A 19,789-nucleotide genomic window follows, 5' to 3' on the forward strand; every position below is an offset into this window, starting at 1 on the left:
GTATGTGTAATAAAAATATTTTAAATATGATATAGTACACTGAGTGGCCAGATTATTATGATCTGGATGCATAATAATCTGGCCACTCGGGGTGTGTGTGTGTGTGTGTGTGTGTGTATTAGAGGCCCGGTGCATGGATTCATGCATGGGTGGGATCCAGCCAGCCTGGCCAGGGGGAGGGGACAGGGGACATGGGCGGTTGACCGGCCTGCCTGCTGGTCGAACTCCTGGTGGAGGGGACAATTTGCATATTAGCCTTTTATTCTATAGAACAGACACTGAGTGGCCAGGTTATGATGCGTTCAGGGATCATCCTCTTCCTGCCACTCCGTGTATATTTCCTTTATTACATTTCTAGGCAATATAAGAAGAAAATGTGCTATGATTATATGTATTTTTTATTATTTTATTATTTTTAAAATATATTTTATTGATATTTTACAGAGAGGAAGAGAGAGGGATAGAGAGTTAGAAACATCAATGAGAGAGAATCATTGATCAGCTGCCTCTTGCACACCCCCCACTGGGGTTGTGCCCTTGACCGGAATCAAACCTGGGATCCGCAGGCTGACGCTATCCACTGAGCCAAACTGGTTTTGGCTACATGTATTTTTTAACAAAATATATTTTTTATTGCCTAAACTGGTTTGGCTCAGTGGTAGAGCGTCGGTCTGCGGACTGAAAGGTCCCAGGTTCGATTCCGGTCAAGGGCATGTACCTTGGTTGCGGGCACATCCCCGGTAGGGAGTGTGCAGGAGGCAGCTGGTCAATGTTTCTCTTTCGTCGACGTTTCTAGCTCTCTATCCCTCTCTCCTCCTCTCTGTAAAAAAATCAATAAAATATATTTAAAAAAATATATTTTTTATTGATCTTAAAGAGGGAGGGCGAGGGAGAGAGAGAGAGAGAGAGCAACATCCATGATGAGAGAGAATCACGGACCAGCTGCCTCCTGCACGCCCCCCACTGGGGATCGGGCCCACCACCCTCCTGGCCCACAGGTCAAGGTTGACAGGTCCCCCTGTGGCTGGGGGGCTCCTCGGCCCTTTTAGGCTCCTGATCTCCGCGGAGCCGGGCCCGCCCTCTGCCCGAGGGGAAGGCGCAGAGGCCCTGGGCGCGGTGCTCAGCTCTCCTCCGCCCCCCCCCCCCCCCCCGCATGGGGCCGCCCTGCGGGACCCGGGCCGGGCTGGCAGCCTGTGAGCGCCAGGAAACCCGGCTCTGCTGGGCCGAATCAACCCCGCTGCCCTCTGGACCCCGCGGAGGGCCTGGGCCGGCCGGCCGGCCGGGAGCACGGCCAGGGAGCCGTTTCCTGGCCAAGTCCAAGTGCACAACAACCAGAGGAGGACCGCCCCCCCCCCCTTTTTTTTTAAAGTAAGAATTGGATTTAATAAGTCACACGTTCCCTCGTGTAAACATTGGCATCCACCGCTTATTTTCTAGGGGGAGGAGGGGGAGGAGGGGGAGGAGGGAGAGAGGGGGAGGAGGGGGAGGAGGGGGAGGAGGGGGAAAGAAAAGGGAGGAGGGGGAAGAGGGGGGCGTGGGCCGTCGCCTGTGGCTGCCGGCAGGGCCCGGGCCTCCTCGCGGGTCACCCAGCTCCACGCGCACCCAGGAAGGACATGGAGACACTGCGTTGCAGACGGTAACTCTGAAGCCAAGTGTGGTCGCAGCCAGGCCGGCGTGGCTCAGGGACTGAGCATCGGCCTAGGAACCAGGAGGTCACGTTCCGATTCCCGGTCAGGGCACAGGCCCGGGTTGCAGGCTCGGTCCCCAGTAGGAGGCGTGCAGGAGGCAGCCGGTCCATGATTCTATCTCATCAGTGATGTCTCTCTCTCTCCCCTTCCCTTCCACTCTGAAATCCATATGGATTTCAGAGTGGAAGGAAAGGGGAGAGAGAGAGAGAAAAAAAAATATATATGTACATTAAAAAATATATATATATTTTTAATTTATTTATTGATTAAGCCGTTACATATGTGTCCTTATTCCCACATTAACACCCCCTCCCTCATCCCCCCACTCATGCCCTCACCCCCCTGCTGTCTGTGTCCATTGGTTAGGCGTATATCATAAAAATATATTTTTTTTAAAAAAAAGGAGAAAGAAAGCTAGTGTTACAGGTGGCACCTTTCCAGTGGCAGGACTGGGGGTGGGACACAGGGTCAAAGGCGGCCCCGGGGGCACCCCGATGGGGACTCAGGGGTCCCTGAGGTCTGGCAGGTCCACGGCCTGGTCCCCCATCTCCGTGTGTTCAGTCCCAAGCACCGCGGGGCCAGGGGTGGCAGGAGGGGTGCTGGGTACAGCGGGACAGGACCACGCAGAATCCCTTTTCCCAGGTCCTGGGAGGGAATTTCTAGTGCAGGCCTGCCACCCAGTGGTCGTTTTGGAGAAGTGCTTTTTACACTTAATCTATGGAAGCATTTTGACACAGGCAAACACATTTTTACCTGTCAATTCATGCTCTCTTGTCTTTTCTCCCTCTCTCTTTCTTTAAAAAAAAAAAATATATATATATATATATATTTTATTGATTTTTTTTTTTACAGAGAGGAAGGGAGAGAGGGTTAGAAATATCGATGAGAGAGGAATATCGGTCAGATGCCTTCTGCACACTCCCCACTGGGGGTGTGCCCACAACCAAGGTACGTACGTGCCCTTGACCGGAATCGAACCCAGAACCTTTTGGTCTGCAGACCGACGCCTATCCACGGAGCCGCACTGGCTAGGGCCATTATTATTTTTAAAAATAAAGGTGGAAGGATTCCTTCCTGCTTTCTCAAAAAGTTGTTGTACTCATTGCAAGAGCCGACGTGGCCCCAACCGGTGTGGCTCAGTGGATAGAGCGCTGGCCCTCCGACTGAAAGGTCCCAGGTTCGATTCCGGTCAAGGGCATGGACCTTGGTTGCAGGCACATCCCCGGTGGGGGGTGTACAGGAGGCAGCTGACGGATATTTCTCTCTCATCGATGTTTCCAACTCTCTATCCCTCTCCCTTCCTCTCTGTAAAAAATCAACAAAAAATATATTAAAAAAAAAGAAAAGCATTCTGAGGGCCAAGTCTTGGGCAGACACAAACTGTCGGCAGAGAAAGATGAGTCTAAAGGCTGTTGAGACCGTGTATTTAGCCAAAACCCATGATCACATCCGCTGGCATGCCGTTATCTGATGGAATTTGAACCCGGCCCAACTTCCTCTCTGCAGGGGTGCACAGAGGAGCGGGGTCAGTTGTCCGATGTCACTTCCTGGGCTGAAGGCAGGTCTCTCTCCCCCAATTCATTCAAGTTTATTTTGTCGTGTGTGTGTGTGTGTGTGTGTGTGTGTTTCTTTTTGAAAGAAAAGATCTCCAGACAGTGAAATTTCCCAGAATTGTTTGGGCCTCGCTATTGTTCTCAGGGAGAATGCTTTCTCTCTAACTCCAGCTCCGTCGCTCGGTGGGGAGTCTCAGGAGCATCTATCCTGTGTCCAGGGATTTTGCAGGAGAATCGGGACGCGGATCAGCGCTCCTGTCGGATGCCAGCATCCGGGCTACACTGACCACGGGTGCAGCAGGATGGCTTTAGCGGTTACTAGCTCACCTCTTCCTTTCTTTAAAAACGTGGTGGGCAAACTCAGGAGTCCACAGGGCCAAATACCAACAGCACCGCGATGGACATGTCTCTGGAGAGCCACATTTTTTAAAATGTAAACGTCTTCTGACACCACCTCTTCCACACAGACTCGCCCAGGCCGCGGTGTTTTGAGGAAGAGCCACACTCAAGGGGCCAAAGAGCCGCATGCGGTTCGAGAGCTGTGGTTTGCCGACCACGGCCCTAACCGGTGTGGCTCAGTGGACAGAGCGTCGGGCCTGGGGACTCAAGGGTCCCAGGTTCGATTCCGGTCAAGGGCATGCGCCTTGGTTGCGGGCACATCCCCAGTGGGGGGTGTGCAGGAGGCAGCTGATCGATGTTTCTCTCCCTTCGATGTTTCTGACTCTCTATCCCTCTCCCTTCCTCTCTGTAAAAAATAATAATAATAATAAAAAAAAACCCCAGTAAAATATATTTAAAACATTTTTTACAATTGACTTCAGAGAGGAAGGGCGAGGGCGAGAGAGCAGCATCCACGATGAGAGAGAGAGACTCATGGACGGGCCTGTGCGCTGGCCGGGGTGGCACCGTTATCTCCTGGGTCAAAGGTCAATGCCCGCCTCCGAGATTGTGCGGAAAAGCAGGCTGTGGGAGGAAAGCCGCCGCCAGGGCGGTCAGCGGGGAGCGGGCCGGGCGGGCGGAGAGGAAGCTGCCCGGAGCCGAGCAGGAAGGAGCGCCGCCGCCGCCCCGCTCCCGGCCGCCCGGGCCCGGGCCCGGAGCAGCTGGAGGAGCCGGCGGCCGGGGTCCCGGGCGCAGGTAGGGGCGCCGTCCGCGGCCGCGGGGCCCGGGGTGTGGGGTTCTGGGCACCCTCCCGGGCGGGGAAACCGAGTCAGGGCGCTTGGCGCGCGGGGTGCGGGGAGGGGTCGGGTCCGAGGACCGTGCGGGACCCCCGGGGCGGGGTGTGTGTGTGTGTGTGTGTGTGGGCGGGTGGCGGCAGTTGTCCAAACAGCGGGCGTCGCACCCCAGTCCCCGCCCCCATGGCGGGTGGGGTAGCCGAGGGGCCGTGACAGGGGCGCCCCCCTCGCCGCGTCCCCTTGTGTGTCCCCCTGCGCGCCCCCCTGCGCGCCCCCTCCCCTGCGCGCCCCCCTGCGCGCCCCCCTGCGCGCCCCCCCTCCCCTGCGCGCCCCCCTGCGCGCCCCCTCCCCTGCGCGCCCCCCTGCGCGCCCCCCTCCCCTGTGCGCCCCCCTGTGCGCCCCCCTGTGCGCCCCCCTCCTGCGCGCCCCCCTCCCCTGTGCGCCCCCTGCGCCCCCCCGTGCGTCCCCCTCCCCTGTGCGCCCCCTCCTTGTGCGCCCCCCTCCTGCGCTCCCCCCTATGCGCCCCCCCCCCGTGCGCCCACCCCGTGCGTCCCCCTCCCCTGTGCGCCCCCCCTGCGCGCCCCCCCCCCGTGCGTCCCCCTCCCTGCGTGCCCCCCTCCCCTGTGCGCCCCCTCCCGTGTGCCTCCTTCCCTGCGCGCCCCCCCATGAAATAAAAACATGTTGAGTCCTTAATAATCAAAGTTTAACAATTATGTCTGCTCTCTCTCTGTTCATTGGCAACTCATGAATTTTTCTCAGAGGACAAAGTTACCAGGAATACTTTTTGACTAGGAATATCCAACGAGCCTTAAAACGAGGCCCTAGGATTCGTCCACAACAGACGATTGAAATCTTCAGAGGACGGATGTCTGCCGTCTTGAATCGTGTAGCTTTTGGCTCTAAGAGGAGAAAAAATAAAATGTGCTGGCTTCATCTCTCCAGGGACAGATTTAAGGACCGGGCTCACCAGGCGAGGCAGATGGAGTTCTGAGGGGCGGATGGCAGCTTCGGGAGCTAATGCAGCGGAAGGGCTGTGTGACCTTTTCACGGCTGCATGCATGAAACGTGATGATCGGTGCCTGCGAGCGCTTAGCAGCTATCTAATCTCATCATTTCCATCAGCGTTCCATAGAAATGCTCCTTTCTTTTTTAAAACATATTTTATTGATTTTTTTACAAAGAGGAAGAGAGAGGGATAGAGAGTTAGAAACACTGATGAGAGAGAATCATCCATCAGCTGCCTCCTGCACACCCCCTACTGGGGATGTGCCTGCAACCAAGGTACATGCCCTTGACTGGAATCGAACCCGGGACCTTTCAGTCCGCAGACCGATGCTCTATCCACTGAGCCAAACCGGTTTCGGCTACTTTATTTTATTTATTTATTTTATTTTATTATTTTATTTCATAATATAATTTTATCGATTTATTTTTATGATCAATCGTAATGTGCTCCGGATCGCCCCCGGGCGGGATGGACAGAATCAAGACGGACCCAGCCCTCCTTTGCGTGGCCAGCCTCTGCCCCCTGTGTGCCCAGCTGGCCCACCTGCCAGGGGCCGGGTGAGATCAGTCCATCTCCGCAGTAGCTCGGGGCTGCCCTGCAAACACCCCATGGGCTGGGGCGACTTGGGTGTCAGCAGCTCAGGGAGGCGGGAGGGAGGGCGACCAGGAGGCTGACAGCTGACACCTGCTTGGTCTCACCTGATAAAGGCTGCTATCGGGGAGGGCCCGCCGGCAGCTCAGAGAGGAGCGGATAAGAGATGGTGTTACGTCCGCCGGCAGCTCAGAGAGGAGCGGATAAGAGATGGTGTTAAGTCCGCCGCCTTGGCCCAGGAAAGGGGGAGCGGCTGGAGCTGGGTGGGGGAGAGGGTCTCTTCCGTCTGCTGGCAGGGCAGGGCTCCACATGGCGGGGGCGTTTGGTGTCAGCCTGTCAGAGCTGTGCGATGGGGGATGTGAGAGAGGAGGCGCGATGGGGGGCTCAGAGCACAGGCTCTCTGGGCCCCAGAGTCTCGGGGACCCCCACCCCCCCCGGGGGGGCAGAGGAAGCTGAGGGGCCGCTCTCCGCGGTGAAAATGAGGGCAGACCCGTCGGGGGCTCGGCTGTTTGGAAAGATCAGCCCGGAGCCGGCTCCTCTGGGTCACCCATCGCTCACCGGGGCGGCCGCTGAAAGATGCATGAGCCACACGGCCGGGGCCCAGCCCTCAGAGGCCCCCGCACCCCCACCCCCACCCCCACCCCGGGGTGCTGGGGGGCGCTCAGAGGGCGGTCAGGTTTGTGTGCAGCCCCTTCCGTGGAGACAGACGGTGGTCTGGGAGCAGGAGCGGCGCCGGGGAGGGGCTGCGTGGGGTCTGGGAGCGACCCCTTGGGCGTCAGACTCCCCCTGGAGGAGGGCCCAGGCCGGACACCAAGAGGGAACAGGCGTCAGTGGGGAGCGCTGGTCAGGGATTGGCCAACAGGGGGCATGGGTTGTGGGTCATGTGACATGGCACTGGATGCTCTGCGTAGGCATGCCACACACACACGTACACGGTGTGCACATATGTACACGCGTGCACTGCACGCACACACACAATGTACACATATGTGATCGCATGGCATAGGTATACATTTAATTATGTACATACATGTGATATATATATATATATACACACAAGAATGACACACATGCATGGTATATGTGTATATGTGAACGCATGGACACAGGAATGTATGCACATGTGGTATGTGTGTGTGCATGTGGTATGTGAGTGCGTGTGCGTGTGCGTGTACGTTGATCCCTGTGGGCTCCGGGAGCTCCCTCAGGATAGAAGCTGCGTCGAGTCTCGGCTGAGGCTGCTCTGGCTCCCGGTGGCCGTGGCCTCTGGGCCGTGGCCTCTGGGCCGTGACCTCTGGGCCGTGGCCTCTGGGCCGTGGCCTCTGGGCCGTGACCTCTGGGCCGTGGCCTCTGGGCCGTGGCCTCTGGGCCGTGACCTCTGGGCCGTGGCCTCTGGGCCGTGACCTCTGGGCCGTGGCCTCTGGGCCGTGACCTCTGGGCCGTGGCCTCTGGGCCGTGGCCTCTGGGCCGTGACCTCTGGGCCGTGGCCTCTGGGCCGTGACCTCTGGGCCGTGGCCTCTGGGCCGTGGCCTCTGGGCCGTGACCTCTGGGCCGTGGCCTCTGGGCCGTGGCCTCTGGGCCGGGCCGGGTGCCGGGCTCGGGACGGCACGTGGGGACCCGGGCGCTCAGACAGTGGCAGCGCCCTCTGCTCTCCGAGGAGCCGGAGGAGGCGGTGGGCCGCCGTGGAGGATCCGCTGGGTCCGCTCCGCCGAGCCTCGGAGAGTGCTGACGCCGCGGTCCGGGAGCTGCCTGCCGGGGTGGCTCCGGGTGCCAGCTGGCGAGCGGGCCTCCCCGCGCCGGGCCGGCTGCTCTGCGGGGCAGGAGCCCGGCTACCTTCCCCGGATCGTCAGAACCTCCGAACGGGGTGACCCTGAGTCCCGAGCCCGCAGCTCAGAGGCACCCGGCGCTGAGCTGGCCTCCGAACCCAGGGTGTCCTCCAACCCAGGCCCCCAGGCTCCGCGGGACCTGAGGTTCATTTATTTTTTAAAATATATTTTATTGATTTTTTTTTTTACAGAGCGGAAGGGAGAGGGACAGAGAGTCAGAAACATCGATGAGAGAGAAACACCCATCAGCTGCCCCCTGCACACCCTCCACCGGGGATGTGCCCGCCACCAAGGTCCATGCCCTTGACCAGAAACGAACCCGGGACCCTCCAGTCCGCAGGCCGACGCTCCATCCACTGAGCCACACGGGTTTCGGCTGAGGTTTATTATATTTATTTTAAGCATATTTTTATTGATGTCAGAGAGGAAGGGAGAGGGAGAGAGGGATAGAAGCTTCCTTGATGAGAGGGAATCCTGGACCGGCTGCCTCCTGCACGCCCCACACTGGGGGATGGAGCCCGCCACCCGGGCCTGTGCCCTGACCGGGCATCGAACCCTGGCCTCCTGGTTCCTAGTCGATGCTCAGTCCCTGAGCCACGCTGGCCGGCCGGGGGAGATCTGAGGTTTCAGGCGCTGTTTCCTCTCTTCCCAGGCCACCAGGCTTGCTCGCCACCTGCGGCGGCTGCATCTTTCCCGCGTCTGCGGCGGCTGGCACGGACACCGACCGGCTACATGAGACGCGAGGCCGGGCCCGGCTCAGGTTCCTCTCCCGGGCCTGGGGTGGGGCGTGCGGCCAGGAGCCCCAGCCGCCTGCCTCTGGGGCCAGACGCGTGGCCTTGACCCTGGAGGCCCGAGGAGCGGCCCCGAGGCTGGGAGCCCGCTTCCCGGGAGCACAGCAGCCTCGCCCCTCACCCCCGAGGCCCAGCGCACACCCGGCGGCGAGAGGGGGGACCCCAGGCTTCTCTGGGGACACTGGGTGCCGGGGGGCAGCGCCCGCCCATGGACGGTCCTGAGGCCCCAGGTCCTCGCCCGGATGCCGCCTGCGGGGATGAAGCCAGGGGCACCCCGACAGAAGGCCGGCCGGCCCCAGAGGAGGGGCCTGTCCCCTCGGCCCCCGACGCCAGCCCTCCCCCCGCCTTCACCTCCAGCTTCAGCTTCATCCGGCGCTCGCTGCGTTCGGCCCCCGGGGAACGGGGAGAGGCAGAGGGCTGCCCGCCTGCCAGGGCGGCCGAGGGCGCGGGGGCCAGAGCCGCCAGCCCCGAGGGGCCCCCCCAGGACCCTGGACGTCTCTCTCCCCCGGATCGCCCCGGGGGCGAGGGGGCCGCTGGCCGCTGGGACCCGCTGCTCCGGGAGTGCGAGCCCCTGCTGCAGGGCTGTCTGCTCGGCCTCCGCCGGCGGCTGGAGGTGGGTGTCCCCGCCTGGCCCCGGGCCACAGGCTCCGATGAGCTCCGGGCGGGCGGAGGGCAGGGAGCGGGGGTGGAGGCGGGGCGGAGGGGGTAATAAGGGTGACCGACTTCCCCCCGCAGCTGCTGCACGCCTGCCTCCTGCTTCTCCTTTTCCCTCCGACCCACCTCGGTTCTCCTTTCTGCTTCTCTGCCTCCGAGGAGCTCAGATTTGCTGTCTGTTGGGGCCGAGGGCTCCCCTTCCCATCCAGGCCTAGGGCCGTGGTCCGCAAACGCTTTAGTCCACCGAGCCCACTGTCAGCAGCACCCTGAGGCCCTCAGCTTCCTTGTTCTTTTTATTTATTTATTTATTTTTATTTTGTAAAAAAAAAAAAATAATATATATATATATATATATATATATATATATATATATATATATATATATATATTATTGTTTTTTTTAAAGAGAGGAAGGGAGAGGGACAGAGAGTTAGAAACATCGATGAGAGAGAAACATCCATCAGCTGCCTCCTGCACACCTCCCACCGGGGATGTGCCCACAACCAAGGTACATTGTCCTTGACCGGAATCGAACCCGGGACCTTCCAGTCTGCAGGTCGACGCTCTATCCACTGAGCCACACCGGTTTCGGCCCCAAAGCACTTTGGACACGTCCCTGTGACAGCATTCGCCACGCCCGGTGACGATTTTTTAAAATATATTTTTATTGATTTCCGAGAGGAAGGGGGAGGGAGAGAGGGAGACATCAATTGGGAAAAATGTACATCATGGCTCCCTTTTTCCAGGAGGATAAGGAGGGTGCGTTGTGCAGTAGTTTAGGAGAGCAAGCTGGCTGAGTGCCGTTGTCATTTGCGTTTTTCCTTCTCTCTCTCCCCCAAAACAACCCAGGTGAGCGCCGTACGACAGAAGCTCCAGAAGCTCCAGGAAAAAGCGGTGGAGGAGGAGGATTACGATAAGGGTGAGTTCGGCCTGTGGATCGGCTGTTCCGTCTTTTCCAGAATGTTCCGTGTCTCACTCCCTTCCCGCCCGATTGGCTGCCTGCCCCCAGCTGAACTGAGCATCCACTTCCTCTAGACATTCTGCTCGGCGACAATAGACTAGTTCTTTTTATTTATTTATATATATATTTTTATTGATTTAAGGGAGGAAGGGAGAGGGCGAGGGAGAGAAACAGCAGTGATGAGAGAGAATCCTGGATCGGCTGCCTCCTGCAGGCCCCACACTGGGGATGGAGCCCGCAACCCAGGCCTGCGCCCTGACTGGGAATCGAACTGTGACCTCCTGGTTCCTAGATGGACGCTCAACCCCTGAGCCATGCCATGCTGGCTGGGTTCATTGTTGTATTTCTTTATCTCTTCTGTGTGCAAAGAGCAGAGAATCATGGATCGGCTGCCGCCTCCTGCACGCCCCACACTGGGGATCGAGCCCGTAACCCAGGCCTGTGCCCTGACTGGGAATCGAACCGTGACCTCCTGGTTCCTAGGCCGACGCTCAGCCGCTGAGCACAGGCCCAGGTTGCGGGCTCCATCCCCAGTGTGGGGCGTGCAGGAGGCAGCCGATCCATGATTCTCCCTCTTCATGCCTGTTTCTCTCTCTCCCTCCCTCTGCCTTCCTTCCTTAAATCAATTTAAAAAATAATAATAATAAAGCCGAGACTGGATTGGCTCAGAAGATAGAGCGTCGGCAGCCTGCAGACTGAAAGGTCCCACGTTCAACTCCGGTCAAGGCCATGGACCTTGGTTGTGGGCACATCCCCAGTGGGGGGGGGGGGGCGTGCAGGAGGCAGCCCATCCAGGATTCTCCCTCTTCATGCATGTCTCTCTCTCTCTCCCTCCCTCTGCCTTCCTCTCTGACATCAGTAAAAATCAATGAAAAAACAAAAACGTGTGGGGGTGACAGGGCGATAACATCAGGGCCCCGGGCTTCCAGCAGCAGCTGGCACCCTCGAGCGCCTCGCCTGACGCCCGGGAGAGGCGACAGGGACCAGCGGGCCCGGGCAGAGGGACGCGGTGACAGCCCCCCGCAGACACGGCGGGCGGCCTGTGGGGCTCGGTGACCTTTCCTGGCTGCGACAGGGAGGGAGCGGAGGGACCGTTTTCTGCTTGACCTTTTCAGTGCGGGTCCTCCTGTCTCCTGGAGAAGTGGGTGACCGCCGAGCGGCTGGACGGGGCCCGGCGGACGCTCCCTGTTTGGGGGGGAGAGGACCGAGCCGCCCCTGGGCTCCGGAGGGAGGCGGCTGTCCCGTCCCCAGGGCGGCTTGGGAATGGCCACTGCCCCGTCCATCGCTGCCGGGACACGTGCAGAATTCATTTCCCGGGGGCTTGTCCTTTTTCTGTTTTGTTCATCCTCACCCAAGGATGTTTTTCTTTTCTTATTTTTTAAAAAATATTTTATTGCCAAAACTGGTGTGCTCAGTGGATAGAGTGTCGGCTTGGGGACTGAGGGTCCCGGGTTCGATTCTGGTCAAGGGCATGGACCTTGGTGGCGGGCACATCCCCGGTAGGGGGTGTGCAAGAGGCAGCTGGTCGATGTTTCTCTCTCATCGATGTTTTCTAACTCTCTATCTCTCTCCCTTCCTCTCTGTACAAAATCAATAAAAAATATATTAAAAAAATATTTTATTGATTTTTTTACAGAAAGGAAGGGAGAGGGAAAGAGAGTCAGAAACATCGACCAGCTGCCTCCTGCACACCCCCTACTGGGGAGGTGCCCACAACCAAGGTGCATGGCCTTGACTGGAATGGAACCCGGGACCCTTCAGTCTGCAGGCCAACCCTCTATCCACTGAGCCAAACTGGCTAGGGACCATGGGCTCCTTTTTTAAGAAAAATATATTTTATTGATTTTTTTTTTACAGAGAGGAAGGGAGAGGGATAGAGAGTCAGGAACATCAATGAGAGAGAAACATCGACCAGCTGTTTCGGCTGTTCTCCTTTCTGCCGAGCCCCCTGTCTCCCCTCCACACGGCCCAGGTGCTCCCCGAGTTTTCCAGCGCCAACAGCAGCGCGCTTCACGGTCAAGGCTCTTCTGTGTCCGTCCGTCCCACCGAGAGCTGCTCCGGGACCCAGTGCTCTGGCGCCGCCATGCCTGCGGCCGCAAACACCCAGGCCCCGCTTCCTGCTAAGGCCCCGGTCAGCAAACCGCGGCTCTCTGGCCCCTGGAGGGCGGCTCTTCCACAAAACACCACAGCCTGGGCGAGTCTGTGTGGAAGAAGTGGCGTTAGAAGAAGTTCAAGTTTAAAAAATGTGGCTCTCTGAAGACATGTCCATCATGGTGCTGTGGACAGTGGGCTCTGTGGACGGATGAATTTGCCGACCCCTGGCCTGGAGGACAGACCCTGGGCGTGGAGCTGGGAGGCCCCGGGTTGACTGCACTGAGTGGCGTGGACCTTCACTGCTCTCTCATTGTTTTTGTGTCTCTAGCGGAGGTGCTCCAGCACAGATTGGAGGCCCTGGAGGAGGAGGAGGAGAAGGAGGAGAAGGAAGAAGAGGAAGAAGAGGAGGAGCTCAGCCTGCCCTTCCAGCTCCCCTCCAGGCAGCCGGCCCTCCGCAGCCTCCTGGTCCACCTGGGAGCCCAGGCCGAGGCCGCCCTGCACCGGGCGGCTCAGCAGTAAGTGCGGGGGGGGGGGGCACTTCCTCTCCTCCACCCCCCCCCCCCATCTCCCGCTCTCAGCCCCAGGAGGGAGGCGCTGGGAGGGGGGTGAGCTGGGGAGACCTGCTGGCCGGTGTGGCTCAGTGGATAGAGCGTCGGCCTGTGGACCAAAGGGTCCCAGGTTCGATTCCCGGTCAAGGGTATGGACCTTGGTTGCAGGCACATCCCCAGTGAGAGGTGTTGCAGGAGGCAGGTGATCGATGTTACTCTCTCATCGATGTATCTAACTCTCTATCCTTCTCCCTTCCTCCCTGTAAAAAAAAAAATCAATAAAATATATTAAAAAAATAAATTTTTATTGATGTCAGAGAGGAAGGGAGAAGGAGAGAGAGAGAGAGAGAGAAACATCCATGATAAGAGAGAATCATGGACCAGCTGCCTCCTGCACGCCCCCCCCCCCCCCCACTGGGGACCATCGAGCCCACAACCGAGGTCCACACCCTTGACTGGAATCGAACCTGAGACCCTTGAGTCCGCAGGCCGACGCTCTACCCACTGAGCCACACCTGTTAGGAGGCTCCTCACATGCTTGTCGAACCGAGCGTCCCAGCTTCCCCAGACCCGTGCCAACACGCCCGTCTAATTTTTAAGGCCGGGCGGCGAGGACCCCCAGGACCCCCTCCGTGTGGAGCCCCCTGCCGAGGACCTGCCGGGCGTGTCCGTCGCCAGACGAGACCAGCTTCTTCAAGAGAAGCAGCAGCTGCAGGTAAGCAGGTGAAGAAGGTTCCAGAAACGGGAGGCAGGCCTGCCTGGCGGTGGCATGGCTCCGTGATGGAGCGTCGACCTAGGAACCAGGAGGTCAAGGTTCCATTCCCGGTCAGGGCACAGGCCCGGGTTGCGGGCTCCATCCCCGGTGTGGGGCGTGCAGGAGGCAGCCGGTCCATGATTCTCTCTCATCATGGATGTTTCCATCCCTCTCCCATCCCCTTCCTCTCTGAAATCAAGAAAGAAATTTAAAATATATATATTTTTATTGATTTTTTACAGAGAGGAAGGGAGAGAGATAGAGAGCTAGAAACATCAATGAGAGAGAAACATTGATCAGCTGCCTCTTGCACACCCCCTACTGGGGATATGCCCGCAACCAAGGTACATGCCCTTGACCGGAATCGAACCCGGGACCCTTCAGTCTCCAAGCCGACGCTCTATCCACTGAGCCAAACCAGTCTCGGCAAGAAAAATATATTTTAACAAAAGAACTAGGAAGCCTTTTCCTTACCCTTTTAGGCTGAAGGCAGAGAGCGGTTCTCAGCGTGGGTGGTGATTAGCAATCGGCTGTCCCCGAGAGAGCAAAGGGCAGACACGGGAGGTGACAGCTGGGCTGGCAGGGGCCTCGGGACAAACACTGGGCTCGTCCGACGGCACTCGTCACCTTGGCCAGCGCCTCCCCGCCTGCCGGGCCGCTGTGTCCCCTTCTGTCACCCTGACCTTCAGAGAGGTCTCCCCAGGCGGAGGAAACCGCTTAGGAGAGTCCTGTCGGGCGGGACTGTGGGCAGCAGTGGGCAGGAGCCTTGGACTGAGCACCCAGCTCCGTCCGAAGCACGCACAGGCTCACTGTGAACCCCCCCCCCCCACTCCCCCGCAGGAGGAGATGGCGGCCCTGCAGGCCCGGCTGTCCGCGCTGGCGGCGAGGGACCGGCAGCTGAGCAGGGAGCTGGCCCTGCAGCAGCAGCAGCAGCAGCAGCGCCTCTGGTGGCCGGACTGTGACCTGCGGCCCCTGCTGGACGGGCTGACCCTGGTGAGCTGCAGGAGGTCCGCCGGGCGGCCAGGGACACGCTGGCCCCGGCCGGGCAGACCCCCCTCCCTGCAGGGCCTCCCGAGACCACAAGGAGGTACGGTGACGCCCTGGCACTTCCATCCCTCCCCTGGGCCGCGTGTGGGTGGGCTTTGTCTGCTGTGCTCCTCCTGTACGGTATTTTCCAAACGGAGCTGCAGGTCTTAGTTTTGTAAAAGTACATCTTTATTTATTTTATTGTTTTTAAAAATATATCTTATTGATTTTTTTTTTTTTACAGAGAGGAAGGGAGAGGGATAGAGAGTTAGAAACATCGATGAGAGAGAAACATCCATCAGCCGCCTCCTGCACAGCCCCCACCGGGGATGTGCCCACCACCAATGGTCCATGCCCTTGACTGGAATCGAACCTGGGACCCTCAGTCTGCAGACCGACGCTCCACCCACTGAGCCACACCGGTTTCGGCTGTTTAATACATTCTGTTGAATAGCGTTCTGCTAAAAATAGCCTGCGAGCCCCTGGCAGGGGGCACGAATGATTCTGGTTCCCCTGCCCGCCGCCTCCTGCCCGCCCCCACCCCCCCCTACGCTCATTCCGTGCCTACCCCAGGGATGCCGCGAATGTGAGCATTAGCCAGAGCAAAACATAATTAGGCAGGTAAATCTACCGCCAGACGTAATGCGCCATAAATTACATAAATTAGACACAAATCAGGTCACACGGAAAACACCGCCGTCAATTATTCGCCCCCGCCGCCTCCCTGCTCTCCCGCGCCTCTGAGGGGGGCCGATGGTCTTCCTGGGGCCGTGGTGGGCAAACTGCGGCTCTAGAGCCACCGGCGGCTCTTGGGCCCCCGGAGGGCGGCTCTTCCACACAACACCACGGCCTGGGCGAGTCTGTGTGGGAGACGTTTACGTTTTAAAAACGTGGCTCTCCAGAGACATGGCCGTCGTTGTGCTGTTGCTATCGGGCTCTGTGGACTGAGGAGTTTGCCGAGCACTGTTCTTGGGAAAGAGCCAGAGCCGAGTACAGACCCACGGGTGGAGTCAGCCCGGAGGGGGGTGTTTGGCACCGTGGGGGTCAGCTAATATGTTCCAGGGTCCTACGTGGACCCAGGACCCACCTGTCAGGGCTCAAATCAGTCTTGGGGTGTGGCTGGGCACACCTGCTTTTTAAAACCATGTTTTTATTGATTTCAGAGAGGAAGGGACTTAGGAATCGGGGGCTTAGGGTGTCTGGCAGGGGCTGATGGGTGGTTCAGAGCTCAGGAATGTCCGGCTGCAGGTGGGGTTTACATCCGTCCATCAACTGGGCAGTGTTTCCCAAACTTTCGGCATATGTGTGCCCCTTCTATAATTTTCGTAACACCGAGTCCCCCTCGTCCTCAGGAGAAGGCAGAATGAGGCACAGCTAAGCGCAGTGCAGTGCCTATCCCCACCAAACTCCGGTGCAACGCGTAACCCACCAGGGTGCGCGTACCACACTTTGGGGAACACTGAACTAGAGGAAGGGAGGGTCTATCAGGACGGGACGGTGACTCCCAGCGGACCAAGGCCCTCTCTCTCTCTCTCTCCCTCCCTCTCTCTCTCTCCCTCTCTCTCTCCCTCTCTCTCTCCCTCTCTCTCTCCCTCTCTCTCTCTCTCCTCTCTCTCTCTCTCTCCCTCCCTCTCTCTCTCTCTCTCTCTCTCTCTCTCTCTCTCTCTCTCTCTCTCTCTTCCCCTCTCTCTCCCTCTCTCTCTCTCTCTCTCTCCCCCTCCCTCCCTCCTTCTCTCTCTCTCTCTCTCTCTCTCTCTCTCTCTCTCTCTCTCTCTCTCTCTCTCTCTCTCTCTCTCTCTCTCTCTCTCCTCCTTCTCCCAGCCTCCAGGGAAAGCTGGAAGCCCTCAGCCGGTCTCTGAAGGAGCTCAGTGCCAAGGTGAGGCCCCCCGACGCCCGCTTCCCAAAGAGACCGCGCTCGGCTGCCCTCCCGCCGTCCCCGAGGGGGCCTCAGTGTGTGTCTCTCTCCCTCTCTCCCCCAGGTGTGCGGCTCCCAGAGGCTGTGCGGCTCCCTGCGCAGGAGGCCTGCACGACATCGAGGCCCAGCTCCCAGCCCTGCTGGAGGCCAAGGCGCTCGCCGTGGCAGGTAACCGGCTCCGGGGCCCGCGGTCGCCGCTGCTTTAAGAGTCGAGGGCACCCCGGGCTCGGTGTCCTTCTGGCCGAGGGTTCGGCGGCGGGAGGTGCCCGTGGGGGCTCGGCGAGGCGGCCGGGGGCACCGGTGACGGACCCCCTGTCTGGACAGGGGCTTTAAAAAAATGACAACGTTTCTAACACGCAGAACAGGACCCTAGGAAGCAGATTCAGATTTAAAATCTCTGCGAGCGATGCTGGTAAATCTGTCTTTGCCGGTAAAAGGAGGAGAATAATTTCCATCTCGCAGGCTGATCAAATGGTACGGATGCAGTGAGGGGACATACAAAGGGTGTGTGTGTGTGTGTGTGTGTGTGTGTGTGTGTAAGTGTGTGTTTGCAGGTGTGCCCATGCATCTGTCCTAGGAACTCCAGGTTTCTGGAGGGCAGAGGTCACACACAGCCTGTCATGGTCCCTACATACATGTTGTTTCCTAGGAACACGAAAGACACACGTACTGGGAGTGACTACGTTTACCAAGGGTGCTTATTCGGAAAGGAGAGAAGGCTGGGGGTGTGACGTAGCTAGGTTTTGAAGAGCAGAATCTAGGTGAGCCATTTTACTGGGAGTACGTTTGGTGTGCAGGAGGCGGCGGATGGATGTCTCTCTCTCATCGATGTTCCCAGCTCTCTGTCCCTCTCCCTTCCTCTCTGCAAAAACCAATAAAAAATAAAATAAAATAGAAGCGGGAAGGGTAAGGAGTTCTGCTTTAGGGAGAGGAGTAACATCTCAATCCCACTCCGAGCCCCACCACCGGCCCCCTACACGGTGGCTGGCGGTTCTCACGCTGTGACTCCCAGGCCGGGGGCCGCTCGGTGGAGAGAGAGGAGGAGGAGGAGAGAAAGGGGAGCTTCCAGTTCAGGAGGGAAGAGGATGCGTCTGTTTGTTATTTTATTTATTAAATATATTTTATTGATTTTTTTACAGAGAGGAAGAGAGAGGGATAGAGAGTTAGAAACATCGATGAGAGAGAAACATCGATCAGCTGCCTCTTGCACACCCCCTACTGGAGATATGCCCGCAACCAAGGTCCAGGCCCTTGACCGGAATCGAACCCAGGACCTTTCAGTCCCCAAGCCGACGCTCTATCCACTGAGCCACACCGGTTTCGGCTGATGCGTCTGTTTGGGTGAGAATTAAGCTTAATCGCTTGTCTCCCCAATGGGGAACGTCTTATAGGAGGCCCCAACGCAAAGCTCTCTGGCACGGCCCCCTGTCATTTCAGATTTGGGGGGGGGGGGCGGTGACAGAGGAGAAAAACGTCCATCTCTCTGCCATGTATTTCCCTCTCGCCCTGAGAGAGCAGGCCCCGGCCTCTTTCTGCTCATCGTCCCTCATCATCTGGCAAACAGCTTCGCCCCTGACTCCATCCCACGTGGGAGCTGGCGGCTGTTTCTGTTATGACTGAGCTGATGGGCTCATCGCAGCCCAGGAGGCAGGGAGGAGGCTTACCGTGCAAAGCACCCCTGGTCCGGCCGGCGTGGCTCAGGGGGTGAGCGTCCGCCTAGGAACCAGGAGGTCCGGGTTCGATTCCCGGTCAGGGCACAGGCCCGGGTGGCGGGCTCCATCCCCAGGGTGGGGCGTGCAGGAGGCCGCCGATCCACGATTCTCTCTCATCGTGGATGTTTCCATCTCTCTTCCTCTCCCTTCCTCTCTGATGCCAATGGGACATTTAAAAAAAAGAATTTTACTCAATTGACTCTTGTGATCTCATGGATCACAAGAAGTTCAGGTTGTAAAACGTGACGGCCACCTTTCTACGCTCCTGAGTGGGTTTTTGAAATCGTTTAAAATAGCCCAGCCCAGTGGTCGGCAAACCTCGGCTGGAGAGCCACAGGTGGCTCTTTGGCCCTGGAGTGTGGCTCTTCCACAAAACACCACGGCCTGGGAGCATCTATGTTGAAGAAGTGGCGTTAGAAGAAGTTTATGTTTAAAAAATGTGGCTCTCCAAAGACACAATCTTCAATCGTTGTGCTGTTGATACTTGGCTCTGTGGACTCATGAGTTTGCTGACCACTGGGCTAGCTCTAACCATTGTGGCTCAGTGGATAAAGCATCGGCCTGTGGACTGGAGGGTCCCAGGTTCGATTCCGGTCAAGGGCATGGACCTTGGTTGCAGGCACATCCCCAGTAGGGAGTGTGCAGGAGGCAGCTGATCGATGTTTCTCTCTCTCATTGATGTTTTAGCTCTCTATCCCTCTCCCTTCCTCTCTGTAAAAAAAAAAAAAAAAAAAAAAAAAAAATCAATAAACTATATATTTTTAAATAAAATAAAATTCTGACGTTCAGGCTTGGAAGAACGCTGACGGGTGTTTTGGAAACGGAGTCCAGTTCGGGCGGCCCTGCAGTGTCCTCTCCCCGGAGGGGAACTCCGTGCCCTCCGGCCGCCGTCAGCCTGGCCGGGGATCAGTTCCGTCAGGATCGGCGTGTCTTCCCCGCGGGCTCGGCCGTGAGCGATGGCTTCCTGCCGCCTCCCCCGCGCTTCCTCCTCTTTGAAGCCGCCACATGTTCCCCACCGAGAGAGCCCTCCTCGCCGAGACACCCTCGTGTGGGTGCGTTTGACTTCTGAGGTTTTCGATTGATTTTAGAGGGAGAGGGAGAGGGAGAGGGAGAGGGAGAGGGAGAGGGAGAGGCAGAGGGAGAGGGAGAGGGAGAGGGAGAGGGAGAGGGAGAGGGAGAGGCAGAGGGAGAGGGAGAGGGAGAGGGAGAGGGAGAGGGGAGAGGGAGAGGGAGAGGCAGAGGGAGAGGGAGAGGAGAGGGAGAGGCAGAGGGAGAGGGAGAGGCAGAGGGAGAGGGAGAGGGAGAGGGAGAGGGAGAGGGAGAGGGAGAGGGAGAGGGAGAGGGAGAGGCAGAGGGAGAGGGAGAGGGAGAGGGAGAGGGAGAGGGAGAGGCAGAGGCAGAGGCAGAGGCAGAGGCAGAGGCAGAGGGAGAGGGAGAGGGAGAGGGAGAGGGAGAGGGAGAGGGAGAGAGAGAAACATTCATGACGAGAGAGAATCAT

At 58.4% G+C, this 19,789-nt stretch overlaps 1 protein-coding gene across 1 annotated transcript in view; it reads left to right on the forward strand.

The window, feature by feature from the left end:
• Positions 1–6,319: 6,319 nt before the first annotated feature.
• DISC1 (DISC1 scaffold protein) overlaps positions 6,320–19,789 on the forward strand; it is a gene marked incomplete at both ends in the record, with an annotated part of 15,594 nt that continues 2,124 nt past the window's right edge. The window contains 12 exon segments of the mRNA XM_084868500.1: positions 6,320–6,368; positions 8,354–8,590; positions 8,593–8,614; positions 8,617–8,774; positions 8,777–9,240; positions 10,131–10,200; positions 12,665–12,851; positions 13,485–13,599; positions 14,479–14,623; positions 14,626–14,725; positions 16,526–16,540; positions 16,644–16,747. Coding sequence (XP_084724626.1) covers positions 6,320–6,368; positions 8,354–8,590; positions 8,593–8,614; positions 8,617–8,774; positions 8,777–9,240; positions 10,131–10,200; positions 12,665–12,851; positions 13,485–13,599; positions 14,479–14,623; positions 14,626–14,725; positions 16,526–16,540; positions 16,644–16,747 — 1,666 coding nt within the window.

Source organism: Pipistrellus hanaki (genome assembly GCF_964339955.1).
Source record: "Pipistrellus hanaki genome assembly, chromosome: 20".
NCBI lineage: Eukaryota > Metazoa > Chordata > Mammalia > Chiroptera > Vespertilionidae > Pipistrellus > Pipistrellus hanaki.